At 25.4% G+C, this 27,006-nt stretch overlaps 1 protein-coding gene across 1 annotated transcript in view; it reads right to left on the reverse strand.

Annotated features, from left to right (window-relative positions):
• Positions 1-26,688, reverse strand: part of LOC117172497 (nucleolysin TIAR) — a 37,951-nt gene extending 11,263 nt beyond the window's left edge. Inside the window, exons 1-3 of the mRNA XM_033360494.1 lie at positions 26,236-26,688; positions 23,832-24,188; positions 788-1,084 (exon numbers count right to left, since the gene is read on the reverse strand). Of these exons, the coding sequence (XP_033216385.1) occupies positions 788-1,084; positions 23,832-24,188; positions 26,236-26,466 (885 nt within the window). The 5' untranslated portion in view covers positions 26,467-26,688. The remainder of the gene's footprint in view (positions 1-787; positions 1,085-23,831; positions 24,189-26,235) is intronic.
• Positions 26,689-27,006: the final 318 nt, after the last annotated feature.

Genomic DNA, 27,006 nt, shown 5'->3' on the forward strand with positions numbered 1-27,006 from the left:
TACCTTTCTAAAAATCAGAACTCTGTCGACTTTCGTCGGTAGCCATGATCGAAGAAGGCAGCAGTGAACACTTGGCAACGTCGCAATCATACTTGAACGTATGACAGTCAGTTAGGTTACATTTCGTGTATACACATGCACTCGAACATGGCGGACTAGAGAGGAGACTGGAGAGAGTGCGACGTTGCCGCATTGCTTCTTTCAGAAGTCATATGGTCGAGAATACGCAAACCGTTGAGGGATATATGTTTATCAATTTATTTATTCTTCTGATTTACATCGCGGGACGGCCATAAATGTCTATCTTAATTAATTTTCGGATTTTCAAACACAAAAGATTCCATGTAAATCAAAAATACTTTTTTACACTCTCATATGACTCACTGAGTCACGCTAAAACCACCTTAAGAGAGGTCAATCTATTTCAAAGAATTGATCACAAGGACATTCAACTTTTCCTGTCATAACAAAACAACAAGCAAGCATCAACACAACTCATTTTCAGAACTTGCACGCTCACTGCTCTCACGCGACTTGTTCAACAACATTTCATAATTATTATTCGCGCTAACTACAGTGTTGCCACATTTGTCAAAAGCATTTTTCATACGTCTAATGGCTGTTAGAGATACCTCTTCTTATGCCATATAAGACGTGCAACTGCTCCAATCATTCCAGTCTACACTTATTTATTTAAAGTCATAATGTAAAAGGGAAATAAATAAATAATTTAAAGAAAAAATATATATAAATAAATAAAATATAGAGAAAATAGAGAAAAACAAACCTGTTGAGCTTGTTGATTGGCATTAGGTCCTACGCTATTAGGATCACCGTTCTCCTTTCCCCAGAAGCATTTGACGATGCTACCGTTGATCTCTGTATTGTGTGTGGACTCGATGGCATGCGTCGCAGCTTCCTTGGTCGTAAACTTGATAAAAGCATACCCCTTATCTTTGAATACCCGTATGTCTTGGATCGTTCCGAATGGCGAGAAGGTTTTGGTTATGAGCTCATCTGTGATACCATTTGTAAAACCGCCACAATATACAGTGCAGTTTGTTGGGCTACTTTGGTTATATACCTGTAACAAACCAAATCAAACATCATGATAACAGGCCTCACAGTCTCTGTCGGACAAAATGTAGGAGCTAAGGTAAATCGATCATTACTGGGACAATTACGAAAAGCTAACCCACATAAACACAATTTTTAAAAGGTGAATTAAAATTTTCTGTACAAAGACCGTTACAATAAAGTGACTTATACATTGTTTGATGGATTAGAACAGAAAATACATTATTATTGTTATAGTTAATGAATATAAATGGATATTTTTAAAGCTGGTCAGATCGTCCATTAGTGGGACAAAAATTTTGAGGTATATCCTTAAGGGGTTATATACCTTTTTTTTTTCAAAAAATCGAAATAAATTTTATATGCTGAATCTTAAAGTACAACCTCCTGGAAAACATTTTCTCAAATTTTCATAGAGATCCGAACAATAGTTCGATAGGAAAACAGCGTTTTGAGGTGCGGACTTCGATGTTTACATACACTCAAGTTCAAACATTGCATGCGATTATCTCGAAAACGTGTTTTTTTTTCAAAAGTTCCTTTGCTGTGACCGCGATTGCACAAGAACTATTTGACCGATCTTCTTCAATTTTTTTTTTTTTTAATTTTTCGCGATGATTGTGCTCCATTCGCGAACGATTCGGTTTTTGTGCACCAATATTAATTTTGCAGATTAGAATTTTTAAATTAAATTTTTAGAGCTCGAAAAATTAATTTTTTGAAAAAATCCTTACTGTAGCAGAAAAAACCAAATATTTAAAAAAAAAAACTAGAAATAACACCATACTAATGAAATTTTTTCGGTATTTTGGCTTCAGTTGACCTGCTGGACTTCCATCGTGGTCACCGCAAGCCGCTTTAAAAAAAAGGGTTTCTAGAGAATTGCCATAACTCCGTTAATTATTTATATATTTTTTAAGAAAGAACGCTAGGTTTTTCATAAAAACATGTATAATTAATAAATAATAACTTTAGTGTAATAAAATAATTGCAACAAACCTTCAAAAAAATTTCAAAATTTCTTCAATTTTTACCCTCAAAAAGGTACATAATCCCCTTAAATGGGACACAAGAAGCCAATACTGGGACAAGGAAAATCCAATGGGGTTTATCAAAATAAAATGGTACAAATAACTTACACTTATAGAATGCATTAAAAAGCAAGAATCAATTTTTATAAATCGTAAGGAATTTATTTTTCTCTATTTTTTAATCAAATTAATATGAACATGTTAACAGTTTTCTTACCAAAATAACAAGATATTATTAAATTAAATTCATTATTATTAAAAATATTGTTTTTAAGTTCCACGCTTGACATTTAATTGATTATTAATTCTAAAAAAGTTGTTTAAAGTAGTTTATTGAAACCTCTATTTTTAATCTTAAATTTTGCCAATTCCTTAGATAAGTAATTTAATATTTAATCAAATTAGTAAGTATGCATTAACATTTAATATTGTAGATGATTATTAAATATGATAAATATTAATAAGATTAATATGATCGATTTACTTGCAAATTTAACTGTCTGGTTGTATTGAAATAAGTTCAATTATTCGTTGGTAAAAATTTCATTATTCAGTTGACAATTTTATTGACTGAACAATCTTTTTGATTAAAATTTCAAATATTTTTTTGGAATTTCGTCTTTCTTGTTCAAAAATTGATCTTTTTAATTATGAATTTCATATTTTTAAGCAAAAATGCAACTGTCAGGTTGAAATACTTTTTTTTTCTTTTAATTTTATTTGGTTGACAAATCATTTCTTTTGGTCGAAATTTTATCTGTTTTGGTTGCAAGTCCAACTGTTTGGGTGAAAATTCGTTTATTTTTTTTTAATTAATTATTTTTTTAAATGAATTAAATTATTTTTAACTAATAATTGAAACATTTTTTCGTTGAAATATCAACGATTATATTTTTTGATTAGAATTCACCTTTTTCGTATAAAATTAGTGGTATAAAATTATTAATTAAAAAAAAACGAATTTTCAATAAAGCTGTTAAAGCATCAACCTAAATAGATTAATTTTCTAATCACAGTTGCATTTTTGCTCTTTTATTCTTCAACATATTAAAAATATGCAAAAACTTTACTTTTTCTATTAGTGTAGGAAATTTCAATAATACAAGGCTATAAAAGTTATGCGGAAAATTTTTAAATACAACAAAAATGGCGAATTTGGCAGCAGTTCATTTACAGATTTTGAGGAGTATTTTTTATTATTTTTTTTACTAAATGTGTTACTTGTCGGAACAAAAATAAATAGTGGTAATAAATTCAAAAGAACTTCAAAAATACTAGAAAATTTTTACTTTTATGACTTATGTTGGTTTATAAAAGTTAATCAACGACATTTATTACTGTCCCAGTATTTGGACATACTTTTTAAGTTGTCCCAGTAATAGTCGGTCTACCCTTAATCGCTTGTAAAATAACTTTCTTCAGGGCGGCCACTTTTTTAAAATTTTTGTTTCCCGGCTTTCTCGGTGAATATTCGTGATTTCTCCCAGTTTATGAAAAAAAAAACTTTTATTGCAAAACCCACGATTTTTCCCATATCTTATAAATGGCGGAAGTCGATCAAAGTCAGCAAACTTTTTTGCAAAAAATTAATTGATTTTTAAATCATTTAATAATAAGGTTAATGAAATTGTTGTGTCTAATAAAGGAAAGTAAAGATAAGTGTATATTGCACACTAACAACAAATTTCGAATTGCAAGCTCTTGAAATTAAAAAAAAATATACCAACGATTTTGGACAATTTAATTAGAAAAAGGGATTGAATTGTGTAATTTCTAAACCGAAACGCTAAAAATTAAAGAATTGTAATTTTATTTGGAGAATCACGAAATTAGAATGATCTTAGATTAAAAACTTAAAAATATGAAAATGTCAAAACATTAAAAATGGTATATTTAAAATTCAAATTTTAGAAACTAGATAGTTTAAAATTAAGAGTAATTGAAATTGTTTTCTTTATAATTGAAAGTGTTCAACATAAACAATTAAAGATTGAAGACTTTTAAATTTAAATAATTTGAATTCAAAGCGGTTAAAATTTGACAATTTAATATTGAAAACTAAATTGAATCTTTCAAATGCCAAGCTTCTGATATTCTAGAATTTTAAATTATCATGAGATAATAAAATTACAAGTTAACATTAAAATTGATTAGAAGACGTTTTCTAAAATGAAAAATGAATTAAATTATTTAAAATAATTACCTTTCGAAACATACAGTAATTTTAAATGGGAAACGTTAAAAATCAAAAAATGTATACTCCCAAACGATGAAACTTAAACAAATGAGAACTTACTTTAAAACTGAACAAAATTTAAGTCACCAAAAATTGTGTTATTAAAACTTTTTTAGACTCAGACACATTTCAATTATTGAAAGTAAATTAAAATCGCTTAAAAATTAATTATTTTCAAATTCCTAATAATAATTTCCAAAGTTTAACCAATTCAATTTTAATTGGAAATTAAAACCTAAAAAAGGAAAAAATTAAAAATTTCGTGTTCTTGATCAAAATTGTAACCACTTACAATTGGCGAAAGTGTCCTTTTACTAATGTATCAATCTCAGATTAATTTTCATCTTTTTTTATTTTAGACTCAATTTTTAATTTTTTATTTCAAATCTTCCGTCAGAATTATTATTCATTCTAGAAATTTTCGAATATAAAATATTTTTCAATTTGAAATTACTTATTTGTTTAAATTTTCAACTAAGAATCGGAGAATTTTAAGATCATAAATTTAAAATTTATTTATATTTGGTGGCCACTCTGGTTCTTATTCAAAAATTCCTATTATCGGGTTGAAATTTCAAATGTTTTATAGAAAAATCCGTCATTTTGACTTGAAAATCTTACAATTTTTTATAAAATTCAATTATTTGATACAAAATTAAACTATTTCATTTAAATTTTTATTTTTTTAAATTAGAATTTCAGGTATTTAAATGAAATTAATATCAAATTTAAAATCCTATTTAACGTCCAATAATCTATTTAATGTGAAAAATTCATGAAAATAAAACCAATAATCTAACGACCAAATTTGCACAAATACCACAAAATGTTCCCATTGCAATCTTAAAAAGACAAAAAACTTCTTCCTCTTTTTTATTTCTTTCTCTTTTTTATTTCTTATATAAGAAAATAAAAATAAAATCAATGTAAACTAACATTCTTATTTTTCTTTCCTCTTTTTTATTTCTGGCCAGAAGGAGGGAAAATTTTTTTCTTTTATTTTTTTAAAATTGAAAGTAAATTCTCCTCAGAAAAAATTAGATTAAATCAGTTTTGGTTAAAAATTTATCTTTTCTAGCGTAACCATGCGTGTTTACACTATATTTTTCGAGACACGGTGGTGTTTGCATCGAGTTTTTTAAGGATCAGGCAAATTTTCGAGATTTTTAAGGCTTTAAAAAAATCTGAAAAAAGTCCGGGATACTTCTCGAAGTATGTGCTTTATGCCTCAGTAGTTGCCAAATTCAAAAATTTTAAACCGATGTCAACAAAAATTGAAATATAGTAAAAATATTGGAGGAAAATTTCAATATAAAATTTCAACTGTTCCTTTAAGGGCATTTTTATTTATTTTATAATTATTTTTTATTTATAAAATCAACTTTTTTGATTGCCTACAAACAAGGTTTAAAATTTTATAATTTCTAATTTAAAGCTTATAGAATGAAACAATTTTATTTTAAATATAAGAATATCGAATTTCAATGATTTAAGATAAATTTGAAAATTCAATAATTTAAAATTCAAAGGAATTAAAACTGTATTATTTGTAATTAAGAGCGTTCTAAATTGAAAAATTTCAGATAAATTTTTTTTTTTAATGGAGAATTTTTTTAGAAAGAATTGAAATTTTATCATTTCTACTTCAAAGCATTAAAAATTGAACGATTTTATTTTGAATTGAACAATCTTAAATCTGAATAATTTAACATTAAAATTTCAAAAATAGGACAAGTTAAAAACTTTAAAAATGAAATATTTTCAGATTAAAATTTTGATACTTCGCAACAACTTTCTTCTGCCGATTACTATTTTAGTAATAAATTTTATTATTTAGTTGAAAATTTAATAATTTTCTCAAAAAGACATCCATTTTGGATGCAAATTGTTTACAACTGTTATTTTAGTGTTAAATAGTGAATTGGAATATTTTTTGGATGAAAATTTCATTATTTTGTTTAAGGTTTTTTTTTTTTGTTTAATTCATCTGTCTTAGAAAAAATTTCATCTTCCTTAAATAAAAATATCACTTTTCGGTTGAAAATTCATCCTTTTTGGTTAAAATAATTCGTCTTTTTCGATTGAAAATTCAATTTTTTTCGTAGATAATTATTTTTCGATAAAAAAATTAATTTTTGATTTTGCAGTCAACTAGAATCTTTTTTGGACGAAAACTCAAATTTTTTGTGATTAAAAATTTTTCTGCTTTAAGAGAAATTTAATCTTTTTTGATAAAAATGCAACTATTGGGTAGAGAATTAAAAAATTTTTTTTAAATAAAAAATTTTCTATCACTTTCTTAAGAAATTACTTTTTTTGTTTGATATTTTAAGTTGGAAATTCAACTCTTTGGTTAAAAATTTAATTATTTTGTTAAAAATCAATCTTTTTAAAATGAAAATTCAACTACTTGGGTGAAAGGTAAACTACATTGTTAAAAATTCATTTTTTTTGATTGAAGGCTTAGGTCTGGTTGAAAATTTGAAAGTTTAGTGGAAAACACATTTTTTTTGCTATTAATTTTTTAACAGAAAATGTAACTTTTCCGTTTTATAAACTCATATTTTTTGTTTGAAAATTCCATTTTTGTAGAAAAAATTCGTCTTTTGTCTTAAAGGTTGAATAATTTTGATAAACATTTTTTCTTGAGTGAAAAATCTTTATTTGTTTAAAATTCGTTTTTTAGTTTTAAAATTCCTCTTTTTTTTGGACAAATTTAATCTTTTTTCATTGAAATATAAACTATGAAACTTTTTTGTTAGGAATGTATTTTTTCAGGTCGAATATTCAACTATTATGTTAAAAATTCAATTATTTTGTTGAAAATTCCAGTATTTTGTTAAAAATCCATCTTTTACAGTAAAAGACATTTTTGTTTAAATTGATTTAATAAATTTAAAAAAATTTTAATTTGTATATGAAATACTGTTTTATTCCGTTTATAAAATATTCTATGTTATAAGTATCACAAGATCAAAATGCTGGAATTTTAATATTAATTATTTGAAATGAGAAAATTAGTCAAGGAAAACCCCGTTTTGAAAAAATTATCTTTTCGAATTTTTCCACAGAGGCGCTACGAGCGATGCAAACTGACTAAATCCGAATTCACGCGTCCAAGTTTTCCGGAAGAATTGTAACATACATAACCTCGAAAAATACACACATTTTTAGCAAAATCAATTTTTTTGGGAATTAACCCACAAAAATTGCCAAATTTTTAAGACAAAATGTTTATTATTCTAGAAAAAAAAAAAAAAAAACAGGGGAACCTAAAACTGGTAAAATCGATAATTTTTTAAGTATCACATGCCCTTAAAGACCCAGTTTACACACGAAGGGTTGAAAATTCAATTATTTAGTTAAAATTCTTTGCAAACAAAAAAAATACAGACTACAAATTATTAAAATAAAATTTGGACTCATTCAAAATATTTGGTTAAAAATGTATGTAATTGGTAGAAATTTTATACTTTCGTGGTAGAAAATTCAAATATTTGTTTAAAAATTTACGTATTTTGTTGAAAATTCGCCCTTCTTGTAGAGAATCCAGCTATTCGGTTCAAAATGTATGTACTTTGTTAAAAATTAATCTTTTCTGGATTAACCTGTTTTAATTGAGGATTCAAGTATTTTTTGGTCATATTCAACTATTTTTTATTTAAACTTGAAATCTGTTGTGATTTAAATATTAAATATTCCAGTTTTGGTTGAAAATTAGTATTGGTGGAAGTACTTTGCTAAAAACTAATGTTTTTGGTTGAAGATTCATGATTTTAGTTAGAAAATCATCTCTTTGCCTAAAAACTTTATTATTTTGTTGAAAATTCTTGTTTAATTAGTCCATTTTTGTTGAAAATATTTTTTTTTAGTAGAAAATTCAACTATTTGGTTGAAAGTTCATGTATTATGTCAAAAATTCGTGTTCTTAGTAGAAAATTAATCCTCTTAGTTTAAACATTGACTATTTGGGAAAAAATATATGTATTTTGTTAGCAATTAGTATTTTTTGGTAAAAAAAATTAATCTGTTTTAGTTGAGAATTCAAATAGATTGTTGAAAATTCGTCTTTAAGGTTATATTCAACTGTTTTTAATAAAAAAATTTAGATATTTTTTGGCTTATATATCGAGTATTAAATTTTTTGGCGAAAATTTAACTGTTTTGTAGAAAATTCCTCTGCTTCGCATAAAAATTCAACAATTTGGTAGAAAATTAAACTTTTTAATGGACACAGTACGTAATTTGTGGAGAATACATCTTTTGTATTAAAAATTTAACTATCTAGTTGTAAATTTAGCTGTTTTTTTTTTTAGAGAGAATTAGTCTGTTTGGCTTGAAAATTCATTATTTTGGAAGGCCCTAAATCCATCATTGAGACCATTTGTAGCCAATTAGCGAAGAAATTCAGAAATATTTTTGAAGAAAAAGTGACAGTAGCAGACAATTGTGAGAAGATGGTAATAAAATAGTTTCATCGTTCAAAAAAAGTGTAAAATAGGGTCCATAGGGTGATTTAAAAAAAAAAATTAAAATGAGTGGAAAAACATTTTTCAAAATGAAAAAACTTAATTGAATTCAGTAACTTTATAATGAGCTTAGAACAAATTCAAGGGAATTAAAATTTTTTTTAATAGCCTAAAAGCTTTCATAATTCCTTAAAAATCTTTGAAATCCGCTGAAATCTCATAAAATTCCTCAGAATCTTTTAAAATGCAATATGCACTTTAAAATCCTTTAAAATTGTTAAAATTCCTTAAATCTTATGAAATCTTACCAAATATCTTGAAGACCCCATAAAATTAATATAAATCCCTTGCAATCTTTTGATAACATTAATATTATTTTTAAATCCCTTAAAATTTGTATTATTCTCTTTGTGAAATGCATTTAGTTGAGTTAAATATATGTGCTATATTTATTTTCTTTGTGAAATCTTTGAAATACTTGTAAATAAAATCCCTAGAAGCTCCTTAAAATTGCATTCCAATTCATTTACTCCCTAAAATTATTTAGAAATTCCCAAAGAAAACCTTGGAAATCCTCTGGAATTCCCTAAAATCCTTTGAAATACATTGAAAAAATACATTTCAACCGTTATTACCATCAGTCTTTTTTTTTTTGTAAAATATTGTAATTACAGTTAATTGATAAACACCAAAATATTAAGATCATCGTTTTTTTATAATAATATTTATATAAAATTAAAAGAACATTCTTACAACAAAATTGTAATTACCATACGTGTTTTAAAAACCAGTTTCGAAGTGAAAAAAAAATGATACAGAGCATTCCGTTATCTGCTCAGCGGTGATTTCTTTTATATTTAGGCGACTATTCATGACGAGAATGTGTTTTTTTATATATATAAATGGTAAAGAAAGATGAACTTCATCATTTTTTTTTTGGATCAGGGGACCTGCGTTTTTTAAAACTATTTTCTAACCTCTATTTATAAATAAAGATCTCAAGATTTATGCTAAATAAGTCAATTAAAGTTAATAGTATATTCGTGAAAATTGAATTTCCCGCGTTAAGAAGTATGTTATCCTAGGAGTGATGTAAGATATTTGATTCGAAAGCGCCATACCTTATGAACCTATAGAGCTCCCTAAAAAGTAAGCGTCCGAAATCACTTTAACGAAATGATGCGAGAAACTTCCTCGTCATATGAACTGATATGATTGTAGATAGCAATAATGTACATAAATATGTTGATATATAAAGTATTAATAAGTTATTATTAAGATATATAAAAAATTTACTTAAACATATTAAAGTAGAAAAATCGACGAAATAAATTCTCGGTCATTTTCCGGGATTTTCCCGGTTCACAAACATTTTTCACGGTCGATGAAATTTAAAAAAATGGAACTCTAAAGCTAAAAAAATTTTCCACTTGAGGTAATAAAAACTGAGCTTTAAATGAAAGCACTCAAAGTGGAACTGTTAAATTTTGAACTTTCAAAATTGAAATTTAAGTTTTTAATTCAAAAATTTTGTACTCAAATGCTCAATAATTTTTAATTATGTGTAAAATTAAAGAAGCTAACATTTTTCAATATAAAAAAAAATATAAATCCACATTATCATTTCCAATGCTCTAAATTACAAAAACCAACCAATGAACTTCAAAATGTTCAAAATTATATAATTTTATGGAGTTTTAAGCTAGAAACATGAAATATTGGAAATTTGAGAAAACTTTTAACTGAACACTTCTTAACTCAGAAATTCAATTATTTTCTTTTCAAATAGTTTAAACATCCTTGGAAAGCTTCAACATTTTATTTTAAAATCTTGAAAAATCTAGAAGTATTTTTAAATTTGTTTCAAATTTAAAATTATTTTGTGAATTTTTTTCAGAACTTCTAAATATCTGTCAAAATGAATTGAATTTTTTCTACAATTTTCGGAAAATCCTGCAATTTTTAGAAAATTTGTTTACAATTTGGATGTATAAATAACAATTGAACATTTATTATTTATAGGCGAAATTTGAGTAATTTGAAGAGTTATGTAGAAGTTTTGAAAAGATTCAAACTTAATGTAAAACTTGAAATGATAGCCTAATATAAAACAAAACGTAGATTTTCGCAGATTTTAAACAATCAAATTAGATTCTTTTCCAGAATTGTGAAAGACTCCCCAAGAATAAAAACATTTTCTTAAGATTCATACAAAAATTAAAAACAATTTTTCGTTTTGAAAAATGATTTGAAGAGAATATTTAAAAAGTCTTTCAAAGATTTAAACAAAATTTTCAAAAAAGATTCTAAAAGATTTTAAGAAAACTTTCTAAAATTTGCATGATAATTTTTTATCTTTTTAAAACTTCTGAATATCTCTTAAAATTACTCAAATTTTGTCTACAAATGTTCATTTGTAAATTATACATCAACATTTTTTAATTTCACTTACAAATTAAGCATTTCTCAAATGCAATAATAAAAATTATACATTCAAAGTTTAAAGGATCTTCGAAATTTTAACGAATGCAGGCTTTCTATGTCAAAAAATTCAGTTAAAGATTCTTTACTTGTAAGTATTTGGTTTCAATTTACTTGTCTTAAATAAAAATTCAAATATTGCTAAATATTCAATAATTAATCTTTGTTTAATTAAAAAATTTTTATTGCATGGGTTAAAATGGAATGTTGCAGACTGAAACAATATTTTTAATTTAATAGAATCCTTTAATTAAGAATATATTATTATGAAATTATTTTCAAGTTGAAAACATTTTATACTCTTTCAGTCACACGTTCACATTTGTTTAATGACTAATACTTTCAAATTAAAACCGTTTAAGTTTTAACATTAAAATATAAAAATTCTTAAATTTTGAACTGATTCAAAATTGTTTTGTTAAATCGTTTTTGTTCACTTTTTATTACTTAAAGCACAGATCAATTTAAAAAAATTATTTATTTATTAAATAAAAATCTTTTTTATCAAAAATTTTCAAGATCCAAGGCTCTTATTCTTATGCAATAACTGTTTGGTTATTAATTAAGCTATTATACCATTTTCTTGAAAACTTAACTATTTCGTAGAAAGTGTTTTTTTTTTCTTAAAATTTATATTTTGGTGCTGAAAAATGAACTGAAATATTTTCCGGAGGAAAGTTCCACTTATAAAAAAAAAATTTGTTTTTTATTACAAATTCATCTGTTTTAGTACAAAATCGGTCTGTTTGGATAAAAATGCAACTATTTGGTAGAGAATTTAACTATTTTGTTAAAAATTTATCTTTTAGGATTGAAAATTAAATTTTTTTGGTAGAAATTTATTTTTTTGTTATAAACATTCAATTTTTTATGTTACTAAGATAACTAGAATCTTTTTTGGATGAAAACTCAACTTTTTTGTAACAAAAAATTCTACTTTAAAATAAATTTCATATTTTTTGATAAAAATACAACTATTTGCTAGAGAATTATTTCTTGTTAAAAAATTCATAGTTTGATCGTGAAAAATCGACTAAAATCTTTTTCAACCGAAAATTTATCTTCTTGATTTAAAACGTCATCTGTTATAGAAAAAATTTCATTTTTTGTATGAAAATGCAAACTTTTTGGTTAAAAATCTTTCTCCTTTTCTCGATAATTCAACTAATTTGTTTAAAACATTTGGTTGAATCGCTTTGTTAAGCAATCACTTTTTTTTGTTAAACATTTATATTTTAAGTTCAAAAGTTATCTCTTTGGTTAAAAGTTTAATTATCTTCTTATAAATTAATCTTTTTTAATTGAAGGTCTGGTTGAAAATTTAACTGTTTAGTGGAAAATAATTTTTTTTTAGAATTCATTTTTTAACAGAAAATGGAACTTTTCCACTTTTTAAGATGATATTTTTTTAGTTAAAAATTCGCGTTTCAATTTTGTCATGAAAAAATTATTTTTTATATAGAAATTTCCTTTTTTCGTAAAGAAAATTTGTCTTCTGGTTTGAAAGATCAATAATTTAAATACACTTTTATTTATTTTTTGAGTGAAGTCTTTATTTGTTGCAAATTTGTATTTTTCTTTTTTTATTAAACTATTAACTATCTTTTAAAGTAAAAAAACTCTTTTTTTTTTTGTTTGAAATAAATGAATACATTTCAAAATTTTTAATTTGCATATGAAACACTGTTTTATTCCGCTTATAAAATATTCTATAGTTATATTAATAATATTATTAGTAATATTATTAACAAATGTGAAGCAATTGCATTTTGAGGTTAAAGTTTCAGTCTAACAGTCTTAAATAATTAATGAGCTACTGCTTTGCATATTTTAAATTCCTGAATATGTCTGAGCTAGAAAATAATTTATATTCAACCGCTGATGTAACCTGAATAATACAAATATGGTTAAAAATAATAAGTTCTCTTAAATTCTGTCATATTCTTCGTTATCTAACCTAAACTTAAATCCTAAGAACCCTAGTCATAGATGAAAACATGCGATTGATATGGGTCTTCCCTGTTTGAGCTGTGATTGGTAATTCCGTATGGTGCGAGATTTGAAAGTAGTTCGTTCCGAGGTAAAATTTGGTATAGTAAATTAAAGAAATCCATTGTGCGTTATATTTCAGTGATCATTGGTGGAACTAATTAACTGACTGTGCGGTGGCGTTTGGAACTAATTAACTGCCGCTAGCAAGACGATATGGAAAATACCTATCTTAAGGTCGTGTGATGAGTGGGTCACGTGACCAGATTCCTACCTTACCGCGACTTTTTTTATTTCCCAACTTATTATCACACGAAACACCACATCGAGTTGAAAATTTGGCATACTAAACAAGAAGCACTGCAAATGATGGGTCTGGTCCTAAATTTGGATAATTATGAAAAAAGTTTTTTGTTGTAAATAATTTTTTTTTTTGCTTTTTTTTTATAATTATTCAAATTTAGGACCAGGCACACCTTTCTTAGTGCGCCTTATTTATAATCCCAAATTTTCAACACTTTTGGCGCATCGTGTGAAAATAAGTTGGGAAATAAAAAAGTGAGGGTAAGGTAGGAATCTGGTCACGTGATCCACTCGTCACATGGCCTTAACGCTCATTTTTTTGGGGGCGTACTAAGCTCATAACATGATGGTTTCGAATAAAATAATTTAAAATTTTAATATTGCAAATTTCACAGTCTAAAATTCTCTGGAAACAAGGCAGTTAGATTGATTTTCACAAAAATAGGGTGATAAATTCTTTTAAATCAAATTAATGTAGGTAACATGTTTCAAGTAAAAATATTGCAATTAAAATAAAAACAGATTGTATTTTTTAACCGGAAAATGAATCTTCAAACAAGAAGAATTTTTTACTAAAAACACAAATTTTCGTCATAATGAATTAATTATCAACCAAATAGTTGAATTTGCAACTAAAAAAGAGAAAATTTGTTCACCCAGAATGGAATAGTTCAACTTTCTGTTAAGAGAAAAGAATTGTTAGTTAAAAAAAAAGAAAAGAATTTTCAACAAAATAGTTGAATTTTCAAACAGAGATGAATTACCAAATAAAATGGTGAATCTTCAAAATAAAATTAATTAATTTTGAAGAAAATAGTTAACTCGTCAACCAAAATCCATTATCAATTATTCATCAAACAGTTGCATTTTTAACCAGAAAAGATTAAATTTTTACCAGAAGAGATACATTTTCAAAAAAAAAGTTAAATTTTTAATTAAATGTTCGAAATTTAAAAAAGATTAAACTTCAACCAAAAATAATTGCATTTTCAAACAAAAAGTTGAATTTTTAAGGGAGAAAGAAGAATTTTTTTATCAGACAGTTGAATTTTCAGCCAACGAAGATGAATTTTATATTTAAAAAAAGACAAAAGTTCAACAAAATTGTTGAACTTTGGACCATAAATAAGGTTTTCAACAAAACTGTTAAATAATTAAAAGAAAAAGAATTAATTATATTTTTTTAAACAGTTTGATTTGATCAACAAAAAACGAATTTTCAACCAAACAATGTAGTTTTAACCAGAAAAACTTATTATCTGTCAAGAAAGAGGAATATTCAACCAAATAGTTAAATTTTCTACCAAAGTTTAGATTTTTCGAGCCAAAATTACGATTTTTCTACAAAACAGTTGAATTATCAACAAAAAAGTTAATTTTATCTGAAAACGGTTCAAGTTTTAACCAAACAGTTCCACTTTTAACCAAAAGAGGTGGAATTTCTAATGAAAGAGATGCATTTTCAAACCAAAAACATAAGTATTCAACAAAATATTTAGATTTTTCAACCAAAAACAAGTTCGTTAGTCATAAAGGAAAGAAATTCAATCAAATTGTTGAATTTTCAAACCAAAATGAGAAAATTATAACAAATTTTCAAAACAAAATTGTGTAACTTTCAATGAAATAATTAAATTTTTACCGAAAAAGGATGAATTCTGAACCAAATATATAATAGTAGAATTTTAAATAAAAAAAAAACTTTCTGCCAAAAATAGTAAGAGAAATTTAAAAGTGTATATTCCGAACTAAAAAGAAACGGGAAATTCACTATACTTTTTTAAGTAAAATTTTTATTTTTTTAACAGCTTTAAAAAATATTAAAAATGAACTTCAATATTTATTTAAATGTCATATTTTGTCTATTAATTATCAAAATTCCTTTTTATTTATCGCGTGCTTCCTCTCTTTTCCCTATTCCATTATTTTTTCGCCTAAATGAGAACTGAATTAATAGAACCCAATAAAAAATTGTACCATTTTTGGTTCAAAATAGAATAATTTTGTTTAAAAATCAACAATATAGTTACAGTCATACTTCTTGACTGAAAATTGAACTTCACTGTTTTCTTAAAATCGAAAATTCACTTTTTTTTTAAACTCAACTTTTTTGTAGAAATATTTTATTTTCGACTCGAAAATTAAAAAATATGGTAAAAAATTGAATTACTTAGTTGAAAAGTCGTATTTTTTGGTAGAAAATACATTTTTCTGTATAAAAATTTCAATATTTGATACAAAATTAAACTGTTTTGCAGAAAATTCTTTTTTATCTAAAATTAATTTCCTACTTAAATTCTAAATGAATAAGTAAAATCCAATTATTTTTGGTTGAAAATTCATTCTCTTCGGTTGAAGACTAATAATAATAATAATAATAATTCTGGTTAAAAATTCTTTTTTTTTTTGTTTACAAAAATATTATTATTGATTCAAGATTAACTTATTTTGTTGATAATTTAACAATTTTAATAACTAATCATTCTTCGTTGAAAATTCAACTTTTTTTTAAATCAAAAACTGGTCTTTTTTGTTTGAAAAATCAACAATTTGATATTTTTTCTTTCTAGACTGAACAATTTTTTTTTTTGGTCTCAAATATAACTATTATGTTGAATATTCGTCTTCCTGGTTTGAAAGTTCATCTCTTCCTGTACACATTTCACCTCTTTATTTACAAATAGAACTACCTGGTTAACAATCATTCTCTTTCCATTTGAAATTAGTTCCAAAAGCTCAAAAACTCAAAAATTGAGTGGAAAATATACCTATTTCTTTGAAAATTGATTTATTTTGTTAAAAATTCTAATTCTGTTGGTCAAAAAATCAACTTTGTTACAGAAAATTAGTGTTTTTAACTTGAAAATTTAAAAATATTTAATATAAAATTCGTGTATTTGCTACAAAATTAAACTGTGTTGTAGAAAATTGTATTTTGTTTACAGAAGTTAAATCTTCTTTGAGGAAAATTGTAAAATTTGATTAAAAGTTTATGTAACTTAATAAAAATTCGTCTCTTTTGGTTAAATTCAACTGTTTATATTTTTTTTATTTTCATCCAGACCTTTTTTTGTTGAAATATCACCTGCTACATTTTTCTTTTAAAATTTACCTTTTCATGTTGCAAATTTAACAACTTGGTTGAAAGTTCATTTTTTTGTTGTTGTTAAAAATTCGATGTTTTTTTTATTCAAAAGTAATTTCTCGGATTGAAAATATAACTGTTTTATAGAAAACTACTCTTTTTGTCTTGAAATTAAGCAACATTTGGTATAAAACTCAGGTTTTTGGTGTAAAATAAACTCTTGTAGAAAACTTTTTTTTATTGAATGTAAATTTTTCTCAATGAAAATTTAACTACTATTATTAAAAAAAACTTAACTATTATTTTAAAAAAAAATTAGAAACGAAAATAATGTAAACTATAAATTATTCCAATAAAATTTGAACTAACATCACATTCACTGTTCAAAGTATTTAGATGGAAATTGATGGAATTTGTTATAAATTCGCCTTTTTGGATAGAAAAAATTAATCTTCTTGGTCTCAAACTCATCTAAATGATTAACAGTTTTTGTGTTTTTTTAAATTCCTCTCTGTTTGGTAGAAAATCAATTTTTTGTTTAAAAACAAAGTGTTTTTGTTTAAAATTTGTCACATACAGCTTATTTACCAACCTAACGCCAAAATTTTAGGATCAACCGACTTTATTTTTTCCATAGAGTTGTGTTTTGCGTGCTTAATGCGAGGAAAATTACTAAGAAACCTGAGGAAAATGTTCAGCATAGCGCTGCTATGCAAATACATAAAAATGTAGCCCTTTCAGCAAGCCTGGCGCAACAATTTTTAGGGCTAACGACTTCAGTTGTTGCATGGAGATGAATTTTAAGTGTCTAATACAAGAAAAAATACTGAAACCCCTAAGCTAAATGCTCAGCATGGTGTCGCTTTTGATTAATAAATTCCCAAAAAGCAGAAAAATGTCTTTATAAACTCCTAGGATCAACGGTAAAAAAAAAAAAAAATTATTCACAAATTTAACTCAAAACTAACATACGTACCCATTCCTACGAAACGTTTTAAGTGAGGGCGCTTGCCCGCTTCACAAAACTTTTTTTTATTATTGAAATATGAATTGCTAAAGTTTTCTCTGATAGTTCTTTTTGAAAAGTTTATTTTTTGGTTGAAGATTCATCAATTTAGTGGTTGTAAATTAACTTTTTGTTGAAAAGTCACATTCTCGGGTTAAATATTTAACTGTTTTATAGAAAATTCATGATTTTAGCTTTAAAAATTTTACAGTTTGATATAAAATTCAACTGTAGGGAGTCTATTCAAATCCTGGAAGAAAATTCCCTGACAATTCCAGGTTTTCACAAGTATCACAAGTTTTTTCAAGGTATAATTTCTTACAGTACGGGTCCATTCAAATATTTTGCATTTTTTAAAATAATGAACTCGAAATATTTATACAGTTTCGCGAGTTTATAATAAATAATGCTTTTTTTTTAAGTTTTTAGGGATAAAATTGAAATGTTTCATTTAGAAAGTGTTGTCAAATTATATTACAAGGCATTCTTAAATATATAGGTACTATCGATTAATTTAATAATTAAGTAATACTGAAGACATAACAATTCATTTCTTGAATTTGCCTCTTAATTACCGAATAACTGAAATAAAACTAAAAGAACAATTTTCAACCAAATATTTAAATTCTGAACTAAAAAAAAAATCAGTTTCCAACCAAAAACGTAATAGTTCAATTTTTAGTTAAAATAATTAATTTTCAATCAGAAGAAGCAAATTTTCAACCAAACTGGTGAATTTTCAATTAACATTATAAATCTTTAACTGCAATAGATAAATTTTAAACCAAAATGATGGTCTTTAAAAAAAATGTAACTTTCCACCAAGTAGTTTTATTTTCAACAAAATAATAAGATGTTTTTTCAACAAAATACATACATTTTTAATAAATTAATTGAATTTTTAACTAAAAAAATATAAATATTTAACGAAATAGTTGAATTTAGAAATAAAAAAAATCCACCTTTAAAATTAAATAAAATAGCTAAATTTTCATTTCAAAAAAAAAAAAAAAAAACAATTTTCAAGAAAATAGTTAAATTTTCAATTAAAGTGATGAATTTTCAACTTTAATGATAAATCTTCAACTGAAGCAGTTGAACTTTAAACCAAAAGGATGGATTTTCAAAATAAAATTATGGAATATTCAACTGAATTAGTTAAATTTTCAACCAAAAAGATCAATTTACAAATAAAATTATGAATATTTGATTGAAATACTTGAATTTTCAAGAAAAATAATGAATAATCAACTGGAATAGTTGAATTTTAAACCAAAAAAGACCATTTTTCAACCAAATAGTTTTAATTTGAATTTAAAAAATAAATTTTTAACCAAAAATGGTCGCAGATTCAGAAAAAAAAAATTACCCAAACAAATGAATTTTTAACAAAAATGAGTAATCATCAACTGGAATAGTTGAACTTTTAACGAGAAAATCAAATTTTAAACTAAAAATTATGAGTCTTTAACAGAATTAATTTAATTTTCAACTAAAAAAGCGAATTCTCAACCAAAAAGTATAATTATCAACTAAAAAGTATCAATTTTCAACAAAAAATGGAATAGTTCTAATTTTTTTAAATAATTACATTTGCTAACAAAATGAAAAATTAAAGAAAAATCTTAAACTTGATTTGATGAATTTAAAAAAAAAGTATGAATATTTAACAAGGAAAATTAGTTTCTACTAACGAGACGATTTTTCAACTAAAAAAAGATACATTTTCAAACAAAAAGTGAATAGCTAATTTTAACTTAAAAATATAATTTTATGCTAGAGATGAATGTCTAACCAAAGTGATGGAATATTCAACTAGAATAATTACTTTAAGTTCAGAAAAAAAAATTAAAAAAAAAAAAAACAGTTTTCAACAAAATAGTTAAATTTTCAACTGTGATAATTAAATTCTCGAAAAAAATTAACTTTCAGCTAATTAAAATGATAAACCTTCAACATCAAAATGAGTTTTTAACGCAAGGGTTTAACTTTTAAACAAAAAATAAAATTTGCATTCCAAAAAAGATGAATTTCAAACGAAAAATATAATAGCTGATATTTCAATAAAAAAAAGACTTTAATTTTTATTCAAAAACAGTTTAATTCACCAAAAAAAGACGACTTTTTAACATTGATTGATTTTAACCATGAAAAATTTGTCTGTCAGGAAAGGGAAAATATATATTTTTTTTAATGGTAAATTTTAAACAAAATACAAGCAGTTTTAACAAAATACTTGAATTTTCAATAAAAAATGATCAATTTTTAACCAAAAATTGAATAGTTAAACTTTCAATTAAAAAAATTAATTTCAAATGAAAAAAAAAGAGTTTTCGACAAAATAGTTAAAAAGTGATATAAAGCTACTTTTTAAAATGAAGAATCGTATTTATTGAATTTTATATTATAATTCTTTAAGATTAAATACTTTCTTGAAAAAAAAAACAGACTAAAAACATCCTGAAATTTCTAGGTTTTCCAGGTATATAAACTATTTTGTAGAAATTAAAATTTTTGAATTGAAAATTATTTCCGCTCAATGAAAATTCAAAATTTTTAAATTAAATTTCGTTTACAAAATTAAAAAATGATAAAAATATAAACTAAAAATGAATCAAATAAAATTTGTACATAAATCGCATTCGTGACACAAACTATTTAGCGGAAAATGTACGTAATGTGTTGAAAATTCGCCTTTCTTACCAGAAAATTAATCTACCGGGAAAAAAATTTCCACTATTTGATTAAAATTTTATGTACTTTCTTGAAAATTTATCTTTCTCAGTAAACACAGTACCTACTGTCGTCAAAAAAGGTGAATAAGTGACATTTTTTCTAAAATAGGTAACTTTTAAATAAGACAAACAAAAACGTTGTAATTTGTTGCAAACCGATTAAAACGGACACACTGAAAAATGGAGTATTTAAATTTTCACTGAAAACTAATTTTCAATTGAAAAAAAAAAAACTATTTTTTTACAAGAACGGTCAATTTTTTATCTCTCAATTCAATCCGTTACCAAATTGTTAAATTTTCAAGCAAATCAGATAGTCTGCATTTTTAAACCATAAAAGTTCAATTTTTAACCAAAAAATTAAGCAGATGAATTTCTATCAACGAAAATTAATTTTCAATTTAAAAAAACAGCAATGAAAACGAATTTTCTTCAAAAAAAAGTCTAATTTTGTACCAAATAGTTGAATTTTATACCAAACTTTTTAATTTTCAATAAAATAGTCTAATTTTCAACCAAAATAGATAAATCTTCAACTAAGAAGTTGCATTTTCAATCCAAAATTTAAAAAGAGATGAAGTTTCTACCAAAAAATAAATTTTCTACAAAGAAAAATTTTTCAGTAAAGAATTAAAAAAATAATGTTAACCAAATTGTTGAATATTCAACAACAAAATATTAAGGCTTATCAAAAAATGTTAAAGTTGATATTTCCACAACAATATTTTAATGAAAAACAAAAAACAGTTTGTTGAATTTTCAAGCCAAAAGGCCTGATTCTCTATAAAATAATTTAATTTTGAAAACGAGAACATAAAATAACAACAAAAAAGTTTATTTACAATTAATCTGTTGACTTATAAACAAAATTTTGAATTCACAGTTGAGAAAAAAACCTTTTCATCAACAAAAAGAATTGTTAATTTAATTTTTAACCAAAAAACGAACTTAGAACTAAAATTATGAATCTTCAACGAAATTAAAAAAAATTCGTTCAACTTTCAACCAAGTAGTGGAATTTTTAATATATCATTTTTTTGAATCAAAATTCTACTTTTTGGTTACAAATTCTACTATTTAGTTAAAGACTTAATTATTTTGTTGAAAATTAAAGTCTTTTGTTAAAAAGTAATCGTTTTTGGTAGAATATTTATATTGTTTGGTTTGAAAATTCATCTTTTTTGGTTGAAAATTAATTCTTTTTATTTAAAAAGTCTATTATTGTATTTTTGTTTAAGAAATAATCTCTTTGAATTAAAAAAATATAATTTTGTGAAAATTCAACGATTGTTTTGAAAAATTCATCGTTTTTGGTCGAAAATTTATACTTTTGTAAAAAAAATCAGAATTTTGTATTTAAAATTCATCTTTTTTGATTGAAAATTAATTCCTTTTATTTAAAAAGTCTATTATTGTATTTTTGTTTAAGAAATAATCTCTTTGAATTAAAAAAACATACTTTTTGTGAAAATTCAACGATTGTTTTGAAAAATTTATCGTTTTTGGTCGAAAATTTATACTATTGTAAAAAAATTCAGAATTTTGTATTTAAAATTTATCTTTTTTGATTGAAAATTAATTCCTTTTATTTAAAAAGTCTATAATTGTATTTTTGTTTAAGAAATAATCTCTTTGAATTAAAAAAACATACTTTTTGTGAAAATTCAACGATTGTTTTGAAAAATTTATCGTTTTTGGTCAAAAATTTATACTATTGTAAAAAAATTCAGAATTTTGTATTTAAAATTTATCTTTTTTGATTGAAAATTAATTCCTTTTATTTAAAAAGTCTATTATTGTACTTTTGTTTAAGAAATAATCTCTTTGAATTAAAAAAACATACTTTTTGTGAAAATTCAACGATTGTTTTGAAAAATTTATCGTTTTTGGTCGAAAATTTATACTTTTGTAAAAAAATTCAGAATTTTGTATTTAAAATTTATCTTTTTTGATTGAAAATTAATTCCTTTTATTTAAAAAGTCTATTATTGTATTTTTGTTTAAGAAATAATCTCTTTGAATTAAAAAAACATACTTTTTGTGAAAATTCAACGATTGTTTTGAAAAATTCATCGTTTTTGGTCAAAAATTTATACTTTTGTAGAAAATTAATATTTTTTGGTTGAAAATTTATCTTTTGGTTGGAAAATCTTTTATTTTAGTTGTTACAAATTCACCTTTTATGTTAGAGAGTTAATAATTTTTATTGAAGTCTAATATTATATTTTTGGTGTTTAGTTAAAAACTCGACAAATTCGTTGAAATTTTAATGATTTTATTGAAAATTCCACTAGTTTCTTAAAAAGTCGTCTTTTTTGTTTAGAATTATTCTCTTGGTTCCAAAAATCTATTATTTAGTTCAAAATTTATCGTTTTTGAGTGAAAGTTAGTTCTTTTGATCAAAAACAAAAAAGTATCATATTTCTGTTCCAGAATTTATCTGAATTCAACTGTTTTGTTAAAAATACATTGTTTTTTTTTTCGAAAATTTCTCCTTTTTGCATTGAAAATTCTCTTTTACTTGAAAAATCGTCTTTTTGGGTGGAAAATTCAACTATTTGCTAAAAAAAATTACCTTTTGGCTAAAAATTCATCTTTTGCTTAAAAATTCAACTATTTTCTTAAAAAGTAATTTTTTTTATCGAAATTTCAAAAGATTTATTAAACACTTGTATTTTTTGATAGAAAATCCATCCTTTTGGTGTAAAAATCGCTATTTGTTAGAAAATTCATATTTTTAGTTGAAAATTCATCTTCCTTGCTTCAAAATTAAACTGACATGTAAAATATTCATCTTTTGAAATTAAAAATTAAAAATTATGTTTGAAAATGCAACTCTTCCCGGTTGAAGTTGAATCTTTTTTGTTTGAAAATTCTATCATTTCGTTCAAGAATCGTCGATTAGGAAAGTGTAATAAAAACTGTATTTGGTATGCAAGTTTTAATTTAAAATAAAATATTACTTTTTCAAATGAAAAAAAGGTGACAAAAGTTGAGAAACCCTAAAATTGTAGAAAAATTTGACAAATTCATTAAAAAAAAGGTGACAAATGGTGAGAAAATTGAAAATAGGTGACACTCTGTGATTACTTTCTCTTTAAAAATTAAAAAAATAGGTCTGCTTGATTTGAAAATAGTATCTTCAGTGTAATGTTTCTCTTGAAATACTAGAAAAAGTGTCATTATTAAAAAAAAAAAAAAAGTAAAATAGTGTGGCAAGTCGGACAAATAGCGAAGAAATCCCAAATATTTGTCAAAGAAATAAAATAAATAGTGACATTAGCGGACAATTCTGAAAAAAGGTCGTAATTTTTTCGAAATAATAGAAAAATATAGATTTTTTTGTTGAATTTTTGGAAAGTGGCTGCCACTTATTATTGAAATTTTGTCAAAAAAAAAAAGAAAAAGAAAAAAATTACCTCTTCGTAATTCGGTTTGCTGCTGTTTGCATGCCTTGGTCTCTCCGACCGCGGCGGCGGTGGTTTTCGCGTCGACCAGTTTGTCCTGATGCTACGAGAACCTAGCCACTGTCCATTCATAGCCGTGATCGCAGCTTCTGCCTCCGACTTCTTCACGAAAGAAACGAATGCATATCCCTTGCTTTTAAGAGTCTGAGGATCTCGCACAATTCTGCAGTTGCTGATCTCGCCAAAAGGTGCGAAAGCTTCCTTCAAAGTTTGTGTTTCAATTTCTGGCGACAAGTCACCCACGAAAATGTGATGGTGATTGCTCGTGTCTTGCTTCGGTTGATTTCCTGGACTCGTAGCCCAGTTCACCTGAAGTCAAATTAAATTTGCGTTATTATTCATTCAATCCATCAATGATCAAATTAGAGGATACACACCAACATTGTATCACTTACTTTTTGATTTTAATACTCTACTTTTGCTTTCTTAATACATTAAAAGACAAATTCTACATTCAACTTTGAAAGGGATTAAAGTTCGAATGCCAGCAAAATCTATTAACCTGAGAAATGTGAAAATGTGTTTAACGAAGTGCCTAGTTCCTAGAGCATTCATATTTCATAATTATTTTTAAAAATCAGGTGTATTTCAACAATTACAAATTTAATAATCAACAAATTTAATAATCGGTTTTCTATTTTAGAAATGTAGGTATGCACCTTAAAGCATAAATTCTTGAGGGAGGCGCCAAAATAAAAACGGCATCTGGAATTATTACAAAACTTCATCGACTTACATTACTTTTGTTTAAGGAATCCTGGTCCGGACTTTCAGGTTATCCTTAAATATTTGAAAGAAATAAAATTTGTAAATGATATTGTTTATTCAGATTGAAAAAAAAATATTTAATCTAAATAGCAAAAAGAAACAATTAAACTTAAAAATACGAAAAAGATTTATGTATTGTCGGTTTTTAATCGACTATCATAAAGCAATTAAGTTTTTTATATTGAAAATTCCCCATTTTTCAATCATTGTAGACTGATCAATAAATTGTAAATTATTGAAATAAGGAAAATTATAATTTTAAAAGTTTATAATAATTACATTTTTTATTATAAGTTTCTATTTTGTGTACAATCATGAAACTTAAGATTTAAATTCTCATTTGAATTTGAAATTTTGTGAAATAAAAGTCTGCTAGAAAATCCGAATAAGTTAAACAGGTTAGAATAATTACAATTATCTTTAAAAATATATAATTTATTAGCAAACTAAGCCTTCAAATAATTTGAATTTTTTTAAGCATGTGTCTAGTCCCTAAAAATTGGCAAAGGGCGAAATTTTGGGACGACACTTCGTTCTAAATTTTTTATTTTATAAAGTAACTGACAACTTTCAAATTTTTAAAACAGTTTACTGCAAAAAAAAAGAGAAGCATCTTGAAAAAATAAGTCATAACAGTCTAAATATTTAATCAATACACAAATGTCCATAAACAACTTTTATAACACATAGGACAAAAAATTACATCATATAATCTAAAGAAAATTAGAACACTTTATAAAACAAAATTATTTTACAACTTCTGTAACGCAATAACTAAATTTTTTTCTAAATGATGAGATTATAAAAACACTATATTTGAAATCGATATATGAAAATTCACAAGTCTGAAGTCTAAATTTTATTAACTTTTTAAATTATATTTTAAAACATTTTGTAAGTTTCTTGAAAAATGCACAATTTCATGAATAAAACTGACAAACTTGCAGAACAATTGATTGAATTGCAAATGCTGAATAATTCAATTTTTGACTTTCAAAAAACATCATAAAAAATCCTTGTCGAAGAAAATCGTAAGCATAAGCAAGTTAGGAAGTTGTTAAAAGTTTAGTTTTAAACGCTGATAAAATTATATCACCGAAAAAATATGATTCATAATCATTTTAAAAAACACGTTCTTCATAAACAGCAAACATTGTAACAAATTATTTCGACCTTTGACCCTTGGCTAGGAAAACATTGTCACTCATCTAATAGAAAACCTAGATTTGGCATAAAAAAAAAAACGTGTCAACCACCTACGAACCACCATGCTCCTAAAATTTCGCCGAACCTCAAAACCGTCCAAGATCAACGAAATTCGTCCCCCCCACTTAAAAAATGCAAAGACCCGCGACAAATAAAATCCCCGTCACCAAAAACTTTCCCGAAAGCCCCGTTTTTCGCGCGCATATTGAAGAATCGCCGTGACAAAGTAAAATGGACACACGCCAATCGTATCGCGTCAAAAAACGTGATTTTTTGTTCCAGGGGTCAAGGGTGGGGGTGAAAATCGAATTTTTCCTGGAGAAATTTGATTTAGAAATGAAGATTGCGATGTAAAAAGGAATAAAAAGATGCCGGGGCTAACCTTCATTTCCTTGTCGAGGAAGAGGCGCTTGTTCATGGCGGCCAGCGCCGTGGCTGCACACTGGTGATTGGTGAACTCGACGAAGGCATAAGGGTCGTTGCCGGGTTCCCGAATAATCTTGCATCCCTTGACTTGCCCGATTTGGGAAAACAGGGCGCACAAAAGGTCCTCTGACACCGAGGCGTCCAGATTCCCCACGTAGAGGGTTCGAGGATTACTTTCCTCGCTCATGCTCGCTGCTTTTTGACGAAAGAGCGACTACTCACTTCACTACTTTCCGCCAAGTTCCTACGAATTAAGTCACTACCACAAACACCTGGTGTAGCTGCTACGCGCATTTAACTCAGCAGAGGCCCAGCATCAGGAAAAACTCGTTTTTTCGGCTTCTTCTCGCGTTTTCGAAAAGAACACACGAACGGTTTAACTTTAAGCTACACCCAGCCCCGACGTCATACTAAACATGGACGATCAGCGGTGCCAGGCTGGCCAATCTAATCTGCGAGTTGCTTACGAATGTCAGGAGAGTTTTTTCGAAATTCCTAATTATTTTCTATTTTTGGCTACGAAATTTACAGAGTAATAGATCAAAAAAGTATTAGAGGATAAGTAAAATCTTATTTGAGATACTTCTTACGTATTTTAGTAAGAAAGGGAATATTTGGAGCAGTTGCAAAAGTCTGGGGAAATTTGTGAAAGTACTAAACATAGGTTGGTGGTGATTATAGTTCGCGGTGGCGCTCTGATCGCGAATGAATGGCGGGTCATTTGGTA

This window comes from Belonocnema kinseyi, chromosome 5 (genome assembly GCF_010883055.1).
Source record: "Belonocnema kinseyi isolate 2016_QV_RU_SX_M_011 chromosome 5, B_treatae_v1, whole genome shotgun sequence".
In the NCBI taxonomy this organism is placed as follows: Eukaryota; Metazoa; Arthropoda; class Insecta; order Hymenoptera; family Cynipidae; genus Belonocnema; species Belonocnema kinseyi.